This window comes from Muscardinus avellanarius (genome assembly GCF_963383645.1).
Source record: "Muscardinus avellanarius genome assembly, chromosome: X".
NCBI lineage: Eukaryota > Metazoa > Chordata > Mammalia > Rodentia > Gliridae > Muscardinus > Muscardinus avellanarius.
This window is the reverse complement of record NC_137792.1, coordinates 31,874,411-31,886,787: the sequence shown is the minus strand read 5'-3', so window position 1 is coordinate 31,886,787 and position 12,377 is coordinate 31,874,411. Positions and strand designations below refer to the sequence as shown.

Sequence of the window (12,377 nt, the reverse complement as noted above, 5' to 3'; positions counted from 1 at the left end):
GGCACGCATGGGGCCTCAGGGTAGGGTTCACTAGGACTAGCTGCAGGGGGATCTGGCTACACTCTGGCACAACAGGGTTTCACAAAGTGGACACTACACATGATGCGGGCTGAAAGGTGGACCAGAGACTGGGCAGGAGTGTCAGTTGCACGCAGGGGTGGGGTAGAAGGTTGGGGTTAGTGGGAGCGGAGCAGGTGTGTTATGTACTGTGCTCTATATTCTTTGGAAGTCTTTCAGAGTTTGCTGCAGTTTCTTTTAAAAACAGGTCTCTTATTCCAATGCTCCTGAAAGACTGAAAGAAAAATTAAAATATATAAGTGATTTAGGTTAACAAGGACTTGAGAAGCATGGTAACATGCTGAAAAGAGAACTTTCACATTTTCTACAATAGCACCCATCACACTTCCTCCCCAGCTCCAGGGAAATGAGATTTGTGCATATGGAAAAGGGCCAATAAGATCAGATAGTTAAGTGATTATGCCCATCTGAAGGGCAGTATGGGCACCTAAGGGGAACCTGCAAAATTCAACACTCTCTATTGCCACTTACCTTCTCTTTACACCATCTCATACTGATTGGCCGTGATGAACCGGGACAGACAGCAGGCCAGCAGCATGCCAATCAGCTGTTGCCAGGGAGACAAGCAAAAGGAAGATAACAAGTCACTGAACTATTTCCTTCTTTTATCTTAGATGTAAGTTTTTATTTAAATTTTTATTCTTAACTGAAACATAGTAGTTACATATACTTCTGGGGTATGATGGGATATTTTGATATAAAAATATACCTAGATATAATTTTTAGCAACCCAGAATTTCCATATATGAACAGGGGGAGTTTGAAAGAGATAAAGGACAAATCAAATTCCAGTTGTGGGATCTAAAATGGAGAAAGTCTGACTGCTTACACAGAGCCAACGGGAAATTCTGGAACTGGTCATAAGCTGTAGCTTGTTCTGGCCAGTGAAGAATGACTTTTGATACTAAGTGATATTAAAATTTTTTCATGAGAGTGATGAAAAAAATTTGTGACATGGAATTAGTTAGATATTGATGAAAAGGACAAAATTTAATTCAAATCCATGAATATATATTGGAAGATTTTGCAACATACTGTTACTCTAATCATAGTTGGCCAACAGAGTAATAGTTCTTTCTTTGTGACGAAAATTGAGAAACTATTCTTGACCAGGTCCATTTGCTGGTGAGGCAAGAAATATATGGTTTGTAAGAAGTAGGGGGAATAGAAGAAAATGGGGCTTCTAGTTCTTTTTGTCTGTCTACCATGGAGTGATCCCAGGACTAAATGGACCTATCAACACCAATGGCCCACCTTCTAGGCTTTTAGTGTCATCAGAACAGCCAGTCACAGAGTACTTTCACCTCCTCAGAAGATGCCAGTCCTCTACCTATCTTTGTGACCTGATCTGACCTTTGACACAGGTACATCTGATAAAAATGGTTATGACACTAGTAACACATCCTTCAGCACATCTTGCTCTGCTCATTAGAAACTGAAATTCCCATTCACAAACCTGAAGGATCAGCATTCTTTGGATGGGAGCCCAATAGAACACTTGAGCCAAGAGACGCTTGCCCTTGGCCAATGACTTCCCTTCTCTTTAAGCAACTGGACATGTTTTATTGCATCAGAGGTTTGAATAACTTTTAGAGATAATCCGGTACAGTATCACTCCACTTGTGGCCCCAGATCCAATAGCATCAGCATCACTGGGGCCCTTGTTCAAAATGTACACTCTCAAGCCCCAGCTCACACTTGCCAAATCAGAAATTCTGGCAGGGAGCCCAGGCAATTGGTGTTTTAGCCAATCATCCAGGGAAGGAACTACTCATCCTGTCCACCTAGTTACCCTTATCTTACAGGCTAAACAGCTGTGACCATTCTAGTTTGCATGGTTGGTCAGGGTAACCCTTGAACTATTTTTCTGGCTCTTAACTCACCAGTGTAAGTTCCAGTCACTGATTCTTATCTTCACTTTTAAAATTACAATTGTGCTGTGAAATACACAAACTGTAACTTCTGGCAGGTAAGGAAAACTCATCACCTTATTGGACTCACCCTATCTTCTACCGAGGCTTTGGTCAACATCATTTCATGCCACAAAATACATAGTGCCATGCCTTTACTGCCAAGTAGCTAAAGGTATCATGCCTGTAACTTTTAGAATATTCTGCAAATGAAGAAAATGGGTGGACCAGTGAGATTAGCCAGTCACAGAAAGTGAAGGTTCATATATTTTCTCTCAAATGCAGAAGCCAGAGAGTAATCTGAATACAAGGGATTTGTATAATGGAGGAGAAACTCCAGTGGAGTGAGGGAGATGGCCCAGGGGAGTGTGGTGGTTAGGGGAGGGAGAATTAATAAAGAAAACACTTCCACTGACTTCAAGAACATATATGAGAATACCAATACCAATCTCAATATCATGTATAGGGAAAAGGAGAGAGTGAGGAGAGACCCATGGCAAAGCTCACCAAATGCTGTGTACATGTATGTCACTATCACTCTGAACTACATTTTGATGTGAGACTACAATACACCAATCAAAGTACATATAAAGAATATTCTAAAATTGAGAAATTAAAACCTCCCTTATGAATGTGAAGACTTTGAGCCTTATAGCTTGTCCCTTTTATTAGAACTGCCACTTTCCAGAACCAAAATGTACATCAGAACATAGATGATAGTGTGAAAAAATTAGATTCTAGCCCCAAACAAGTAAGTACTAGAGGTTCATAACACATTCAGACATAACAAATTACTGACTCTTTTACTACAACCTTGTGAAATATTATAACCCCAACTTTCCAGGTAAGGAAAATTGGTTTAGGGGAGGTTCAAAATATTCCCCAAACCACACAGGCAATTCACACAGAGTTCCAGGTTTGTCCTGCCCTCCATATCAAAAGGTAAACAGGACCTTCAAGGTCCCCAAAAGGAATTACTTGCCCATGAGAAATCATCCTAGATGACTGTGGGCTCTAGGGGAGAGGCCCTATAAGAAGGTGAGGGGCTAAGGGATGGACTGGTGGTCAGTACCTTTTCCCTTCTAATATCAGACTTAAACCCTTTTCTTAGAAAAAGCACAAGATAAATTCCCTTCAGCTGCCACCTGAGGCAGGAACAAGGGTGATCTCTGGCCTTAACATTAAAATCAGTAAACCAGGTGAGGAGGTTAGTATTGTAATCCTGGATCTTCAGTTGCCCAACATCAGGTAAGTGGCTCAACCTTCACCTCTCCTGGAAAACAGCTCTACAGGATGATCATATTCCATAATATGAGGGATTAATACGACTTAATAGGTTGCAAGTCTAGCAATGCCCTAGGTCTGTTTACCTTGGATACAAAAGTATTAAATACAGAAGATGCCCTCCTCCACCCCCACATGGTGAAACCAAGGTGGGAAGCAATGTCATGAAGTGAGTAATACAGTGTCCAAGTCCAGACACCCCTTGGTTTCTAGGCCATTTATGTGGCAGTAGCAGGTGGCAATGGAGGTGCCTGCATGTGTGTACATGCTCTCTCTTACAGGGAAGAAGTACTATACCCCAACATACTCAACCTCCTGCTACAAATTTATAGGGCAGCGGGGTCTGCCCATCAAATTATGACAGATGAGCTTTTCCTGGAGAGGGCCGAGGCAATGGGACTCTGGGGAGAGAAACATTACATGCTTGGCCAATCTTACTGTCCAAACAAGGGTTGGCCGAGTTAGCCAACAGGGGACAAAGTTCTTGCGCCCAGTCTACTAAAGGTCTAGACTCAGCTTAGTCTTCCTTGTATTTTACACCACTCTTTATCTCTGAAACAATAGATTTGAAAGGCCAGATTCGTCAAACAGGTGTTATCATTGAGATCACAAGAAAGGGTAATGAAAAAGACAAGGAGCAGGTGGAGGTGAAAAGAGAGAGAAACAAGAGCTCTGCTCTTTCCTACCCACTTGGGCTTCTACTAAGTAGAGCCCACTTTATTGTAGAAAGGCCAAAGCACAGAGTTTCATTGACACAGCTAACACGTGTGAGGTTTACTGTAACACTGGCTCTGAAATTTCTGAGCAAATGTAGCTAAAGCTTTGCTTCTGGATCATTGATCAGGATCAGTAGGGCTGGTCGTTCTTGAATAGGCATCTGGCAAGTAGCTATCCCTGTTCCAGGGATGTCCTGGATCTTTGGCATCTGGATGCCAACTTTAGCTTCCAGAAACCCTGAGGCTGCTGGCACCACAAATAGCTGCAGTGCATGTGGCTGGGGAAAACCCTAAACTGAACACAGGAGGTCTCATGTGTCTGTTCTTCTGGACCTGCCTGGCCACATGGCTGTGTCATGCTACTGGGCTTTGTATTTTATTTTCTCACCTTAGCAACTATGTGTTACCTTAAGGAGATCTAAGTTTGCTGCAGAGTATTTCTGTTTGGAGTTTCTTGAAGCCAGTATGTCCCTTTCTCCTTGCCACAGTGTGCTACAAAGCATACTCAATGATCCCCACATTAGGATTCCTTTAAGATAGTACAGAGAGATTAATGCTCAGCATGCCAGCTAACCATTTGTCTATGCATAAATTCCTTCTTAGGGAGAGGAGTGGAGGAGAGGTATTAATCAGATTTTTCACAACTTGGAGAAGGATCCATTTGACTTTATTCATCTCACTAATGAAAATAAGATTCTCCTTGCCACAACTTACACACTCATGGCCACATGGGAATATGGATGATAAGATGATAAGATGCTTCATTGATGATATTTCAGGGTCACTGAGGAATCTCAGTGACATCATACACACATGGAATCATACATCATGACATCATCTCAGTGATCTCATATATCTCCTCATGTATAGTATTGATATCAGGCCCCTTTATTTTTCTAAGGCAGCCATGAGGGGAGAATTTAGCAATAGTTTTTCCTTTAAGGGGATAGTTGTCTTCAAATGCTGAACACAAACATTCCCTTTTGGCTTTAACAGCCTGATGCTACATGTACACATGTTAAGGAAACTGTATGTTTAAGGCTGCGAGGTGCATCCTGCACATTGACATCAGTCACAAGGTTCATTGTCCTTTAAAATGTCTCTTGGCCACTACAAAGATGTTACTAAGTGTCATTACTGAAATACTGTAGCAAACTGTAAGAAAGTTGAGGGTGATAACTGTCCCTGAAATGTCTCTGGAGACTGTGTTAATTGCATTGCTTGTGACATCAGTCTGGTTTGTTTGTGTTGGCACGCTGAGGGTTTAATTTACTTCATAAGCTGCAAAAACAATGAAGCATGGTAAAAGAGAATTTTGAAACTACAACAAGAAACACCACACAGGATTTTCTAACTGCTTAAGAAGAAAAGTATTTCTGTTCCTCCAAACTTTGCAAAAAACAATCAGCCTCTGTTCCTTGATTAAGAAAGGGTTACTACACAGGTCTATTCATTTTGCGATCTGTAAACTTATAATTTATGCACATGTCTATACATTCCATATTTCAATAACAAATTTTAGGAACAGACTTAGATAAGGTTAAAGTACATCTACATTGCTAAGCAGGAGAGACAGGAAAAGTATTAGAGTTTGAGATAGCCTATATGGAAAGCAGAGCTTTGGAAACATTACTGAGACAACATTAATTGTGTTTTATCTGAAAAATTATCTATTGATCCTACAATTGTCTGAGTTAAAGTTTTTTATAGTGTGCTTTTATCAGTGTATTATAGCCTCACATCATAATGTAAATCATGTTGACAATGACAGATTTAAAGTTTTTATTTAGTTGATAAACATACTTGGCGATCCTTTTACCTACAGAAATATTATAGCAAAGATATACCACTTTGTTAGGATATCAGAAGCATGTGCAACAGTATCCTACCTGGTGGAGGTAGGCAAATTTTAGATTTTGCCTAATCTATTTCCATCTTTAAGTATGTGTGGCTTACTTAATTTGCATTATCATTTCTTCCATTGTGTTTATGAGGGTGGATAGAGTAAAGGAATAACAAATTTAATACACAAAAGTTGGATTTCCTCTTGAGAAACACAATAGGCAAACCCAGGAATTAAAAAAGTATGGATCACAAGATGAAGCTTTCTAAATGTTTTTCTTTAAAGGGAGAGATGTCATGCATGATCCACAGGAACTAAAAAAGAATAAAAAAAGGACAGGTCAACTAGCAAAAAAGCCTCTCCCAAATTCGGATCAGCCATTTGATGTTTTGAGTTGTTTATGCTCCAATTAAGCCCGCACCTTGTTCAGTTAACCTCCATTTGACCTACAGAAGAAGCAAGTTGTTTTTCTAGAGCTAGTCATTAGTTGAACTGTAACCGATATTCCCTTGATGGCAAAACTTCATTTAAGTTGAAAAAGGAAAATCAATAAACAGATGACCTGAGGACTAACGAGCAAGGAGCTCTGACCCCATCTATCAGCCTTCCCCAAGGCACAGGAAGGCAGTCTGAAAAATGTGGAGGCTAGGGAGGAAAACCAGGGATGGAGGTGGGAGAAAAGCTGGACCAGGCCCTGCAAAATGATGTAGGCTACCTGGGAGAATGCAATTCCAAACGCCACTCCAGCGATGATCCCCATGTTTGTCTCCATGAAACTGGTCACCAGATCATAACAACCCTGGAAACAGAAAGAAAACAGTTCAGAAACATGTTTTGGTCATACCAAGCTAGGTTATATGCACTTACAACTCTCACATATACTCCAACTTTAAGTTAGCAAATATAATTGCAACTCACCCTAGGGACTGCCAGCATTTTATTCAAACAGAATTCCCCAAATTCAAATATATAAAAAAAGTCTAGAGAGTAGTACCATGAATCCACACTCATTTATCCTTACAATCACAATTAATATATGGCAAATTTTTGTGGGTCTAGGGATGGAACCCAGAGGCATTTGACCTTCGAGCTACACCTTCTGCCTTATTTTTTATTTTTATTTTGAAATAGGGTCTCACTAAATTGCAGAAGGACCTCACTAAGTAGCTGAGGCTGTCCGCAAACCGCAATCCTCCGGTCTCAGCCTCCCAAATGCTAAGATTACAAGTGTGCGCCACCATGCCCGGCTGGCAAATATTGTTTCATCTAAACTTCCTTAAGACCCATTCCCTGGCTGAGTTAATTTAAAGCAAATCCCAGGCATAATTTTATCCACAACCGTCTCAGAAGTAGAAATAAATTTAGCATGAAATCTGTAAGATCTATGAAGTAAACACTGCTGAGACACAGAAGTAGACATGAATAAATGAAAAGGCATTCCATATCCTTGAATAGAAAACCTCAGCATCAAATGACAAAATCTTGGATAAATAAAGAGGAATCATCTGGTTGGGGGACTCCATTATTGCTCATGGGAAGTTATGAAATTTGATTGTTTCTAGTAGAAGTTTGTTGATTTGATGTTTACTAGTGAAATGATACATCACACTACCCTTCAAAGAGCAGTAAAATAGGGGAGAAGAAAAGAAATGGATATTCTAACATTGTCCCAAATAGTAGCAGCTAAGATGGTGTTTTGTTAAGCTGGCTATCACTATAATTTCTTCTTCCCACAGTGATGGCTAAGCAGAAGAATGATGTCCAGAAGAGCCCCAGTATTAAGTTAGCACAAAATATGGAAACAGAAGCCTGACTATACCACCTGGAGAGAAGAAATGTGAGCCATTTTCTTACCCTGCAAAATGGTTCAGTATAGATCTCCCCCTCCCACCCCATGGCTTCAATTCTACACTTAGCTGAATATGTTTTCTAAAGTATGATTTCTAGTACATTTGTAGAGATCTGGGGGGGGGGTCTTTGGTGGCAGTGCTGGGATGGGAACCCAGGGCCTTCCATTAAGTTAGAAAGTGCTCTACCACTGGGCTACATCCCTGGCCCCATTTATGGAGATTATTAGAGTTACTCCCTTTGTTTTCTATAAGGCCAACTCTAGCCACTGAGAGGAATCAGAAAGATTTAATAGCTGCCTGGCATTAGTACAACTGTGGCAAAATAGTTCTCTTTGAACCCTGCTCCTCAGTGTGTGGTTCTTGTATTGGCAGCATAACATCACCTGGGAGCCTGTGAGAACTGCCTACTCAGAGGCTCTAACTAACCTGCCAAACCAGCAGCTGCCACATCCTTGGGTTATTTGCATTAAACAAAATTTTAATGAAGTTTTACAAGATCTCCAGATGTTTTCTATGCCCATTAAAGTTTGTGAAATACTCTTCTATAAGAAAAGTTTTCTTTTTCTGAGTAAAAAAGCAAATTAACGCATCGTATCAGTAATAGGATTAATCAAAGTGAGAAGATGAAAGTGATGCTAAAATAAATATTTTCCATCTCTGGGGATTTTTTCCCCTCTGTTTTTAACCATGAGGACCCAGAGTCCATTTTCCAAGCCTTGGTATATCTCTGCAGACTGCAAGAACTGCTTTGATACTACAACCACAGGCCATGTTTGCATTCAACCTTAAGTTCTGCACTAAAGCGTGATCTTATCTTCCTGCAATAATCTCTCTCAATTTCCTAATATGAAAGCCTGGTTGTCAAGCATGAGATAAATCTACAGACACTTGCAAAGTCTCCTAGGAAACACCCAGAAACAGAACAGATAATTTGCTTACCCTCTCAGCATGTCTAAATCAATGCAGTCACCAATAGAAAACATCTGCAAGTAGCAGACTTTAACTATTAGGAGAGAAGGCTAGTTCCACGGAGGTTCTAAGAAAAGAGTATCTCTGTAGCTGCCAAACAGAATAACTTTTTTCCCCTTGCTCTTACAAACTGGCAAGGAATTTTTATGGAGCAGGGGCTCAGCAAATGCTATTAGCCAACTGAGCCTGCAAACATTTCATCATCCTTCCAACAAAACCTAAATAAAACCTGTCCCCCAAACCAAATAATAAGTATCCTGTGTAATTATTTACACCTCCTTCCTTCTGCTTTCTCCAAGTAACCTATCCAATGTAGGTTTCTTCAAGCTGCCAGGTAAAAGTCAAAAATCGTCCTTCTGTGCTAGCAGAGTATAGGGCTCAACACAACCAAAGATCTATATGGATTATCCTTTAATTCTATACCACAGGACTCTGTATCACTAGAATGTGGCAGTAGATAAGCTTTATCCTCCTGGGGAAAGAAGTCAGTGGGGAGGTGCCGATATTTATGAGCACCTATTATTACTGCCTCTATCCCATTGCTATCTCTTTTTTATGTAACTCAGGACAAGTAATTTGTCTCAGAGGTTCATATGGGCATTAAATAAGACTGTAATGAAATTCAGTAGGCAAATTTCAGTTTCCATTCATTTTTTCTCCTTTGAAGGGGCCAGGTTGTAGAACGTAAGGGCAGTGAGAGAGAAGTGAAGCACTTCTTCCAAGTATCTGAGGTGCCTAGGGAAATACAAAATAGGATTGTAGTGGGAAGGTAGGGAGTAAGGTCAATGTGTAGGTTGTCACTGAAATGAAAAATCGCTACACATCTTTCTAGAAATAATTTTAAGGATTACAGATACACTATATAATATACTCCCAAACTTTCTTTAAGACACTAAAAAAAATTCTCCTTACAAGGATCTCTGCCATCCTTTCTAATAGGGGGCCGGATGGTATAACGAAAGACAAACCACCTTCATTTTGGTCACATTTATGTTACATCTAACATTTACCATAGGAATTATAGTACTCTATATAGTAGTCTATGCCAGGCACTGTGCTTTACATACATTATCTCATTCAATCCTGTCAACTTTAAGGTCAGGAGTCATTATTATCCCCATTGTACAGGTGGAAAAAGCAAGACTGATAAATGTCAAGCAATTTGACTAAGACTACACAACCATCAAGTGGCTGAGCCAGAATTTAAACTGGAGTCTGACTTGAGGTCCTATCTTCTGGATCCTCAACTTTCACAAAAGAAAAAGTAGTTTGGGTAGAAAAGACTTTTACCTAAAGTTCATTAGTGCTGTCTTAAACAAACTAACCTCATGAGCCAAATATTGCACCACAACAGATCATTTCTTGCCTTCCCTAAGTTGGAGTGTCCAACCATGTGCCAGGTATGCTTGGATCTTCATACAATGTCAGCCTAATGACACATATGGGTGCTCAGTGGGTATATCCATGAAAAAGCCAGAAGTCATCTTGCTGACTAACGAGAGGTGAAGGAAGCCTCAAAGTTTGGGTTCATAAGAAATTTCCAGCAGGAACAGATGTTCTCTTAGCTAAAACAGGAATCTCCATACTATATCATATAGAATCACACCAATAGCAAAGTAATAAGCCAAGAATGACAAAATGAGCTTCCAGAATGGCAACAATGCCCTGTAGCATTCATGTTACAAATATCAGCATTAAGTGAGTGAAATGCAGAAACCACCTCTTAACATTCTAATCTTGAAAGAATGGCTATCATCCCTTTATGAATTATTCAGTAGTTGAACTAGACCATACAGAATTATGAGGACATCAGGAGAAGGAAATTTTATCATAATAAGAAAAGAAAATTTGCCCCATGGCTGAATAACGATAGGTAAACTCAACAGTAGGTTTCCCCCCTTTGTTTCACCAAATCATGTTTTGCATATGATATTTATCTAAATGGGTAAAAATACAAACAGCCTCAGCACACAGTTTTATCATGCCTTCATTGTATTCCCTATAAAGTGGAATACAGAATTGATTTTTCTTTTTATCCAGCTACTGAAACCTCATTTTCATCATTCACACTATGTACTAACTTTTGAATTTCTTTTAGCTATCTTTTTACCTCCCTAATTTCTTTGGGAATCAGGATGTTGTCAGTGAGTTGAATTGGAGTAGCTGATTTCCTTTCCTATAACAGTGAACTCCTTAAAATAAAGGCCACCCTCTTAGCAGAAGCAGATGCTGTCTGTCAACTCTGCTCCCTTCTTCCTGCCAAAGACTGGCACCCAGCTGCGAATAATTTCATGTTTAGATGGTATACGAGCAGAAAAAAAAGACACCCAGAAAGAAGAAAGCCAGCATTCTCTGTCTGACACAAGCATCGGGGTTAACGGGAACCACTTGCTAAGCCTTCATAACTGTGCCTGGTAGAGACTGGCTGCGGGAGTGCAGTATGAGGATGATCTGAGGCACAGCTTTCTCTTTTAGAAGTGAGCAGCCTCAAGTGCTCTCCCAGGTAATCGAAGATGACAAAGGAAGACTCTTGCCTCCCTCCTGGACTATCTGTTCTAACCTGTGTCATAATTTCACAAGAACAACAAAGCCCTCTCAAACAATTACCACAGGACCCATTGGGGCCGGAAAGAAACAGGTACCTTCTGGTTAACTTTGGTAGCGGCCACAGTCAGGTTGTGCAGATCCTGGGGGTTACAGTCGGTATCGTTCATGCAGCAGCTGGGGGGGATGCCGTGCTCCAGGAAGTAGGGGCTGGTGCTCCAGTTGGTGTAGTTCTGCACACCACAGCAGCTCAGCTATTAATGGAGAGAGAGGTAAAGAATCAAAGAGTGGTAGATAAAAAACACTGTGTCTTTCTATTCACTGCTCTGCAACCTTTAAAAGGGATCATGGGCCAAGCTCCTAAGACAACATGCACAGCGTTGGTGAGAAAGCTCCACTAAGAATTATTCTCACTTCGGGGGCTGTTTGAACTCAAAGAAGGAAGTGAGTCTAGATTGTATGTCCATTGGCTTTCTTATCACCTCCACGAAGCAAAGCAATAATTTTCTCCACTAGCTAAGCATCATCATCTGTGAGAGTCGGGTACCATTAAAGACATAGATGCACATGCCAACTACATCAGGAATGTCAATGGGGGACCTAAGGCAAATAATGATTTTTAAAAAGCTCTCCTCTGGATCTGTACTAATAAGTAAAAAAATGAATTGGTGGGGGCAGATGCACATAGAGGTAGAGAGAGAGATGGTGTTGGTAGTCTATGATTCAACACTGCTTTTTTTTTGCAGCACTGGGGATTGAACCCAGGGGTGATCTACCAGTGAATTATATCCCCATTCCCTCTTATATTGAGACAGGGTCTCATTATGTTGCTTAGGCTACCCTTGAACCTGCAATCTTCCTGCCTCAGCCTCCCAAGAGGCTGGGATTACAGGTGTGTACCACTGTATCTGGCAGTTGCCTGTTTTTGTAAATAAAGTTTTATTGAGATACATCCATATATGTTTATATACTGTCAGTGGCTGCTTTTGTGTTATAGCAACAAAATTGAATATCCCTAACAAAGCCTTCATAACCTAAAATAAACCTTTACAGAAAAGGGTTGCTGATCCCTCTCATGTAGAGAATATTAAAGCAAAGAGAACAAAAATTATATCTAATTGGTGAAACTGGGCAAAAGATAGATGGTTCTTATATTATTCTCTCAACTTTACTATAAATCTAA

The 12,377-nt window shown here is 40.3% G+C and overlaps 1 protein-coding gene across 1 annotated transcript in view; it reads right to left on the bottom strand.

Moving 5' to 3' along the window:
* Positions 1-232: 232 nt before the first annotated feature.
* The window catches only part of TSPAN7 (tetraspanin 7), a gene marked incomplete at its 5' end in the record, with an annotated part of 124,089 nt that continues 111,944 nt past the window's right edge, over positions 233-12,377 (bottom strand). The window contains 4 exons of the mRNA XM_080718756.1: positions 233-292; positions 550-625; positions 6,547-6,630; positions 11,293-11,448. Of these exons, the coding sequence (XP_080574882.1) occupies positions 557-625; positions 6,547-6,630; positions 11,293-11,448 (309 nt within the window). The 3' untranslated portion in view covers positions 233-292; positions 550-556. The remainder of the gene's footprint in view (positions 293-549; positions 626-6,546; positions 6,631-11,292; positions 11,449-12,377) is intronic.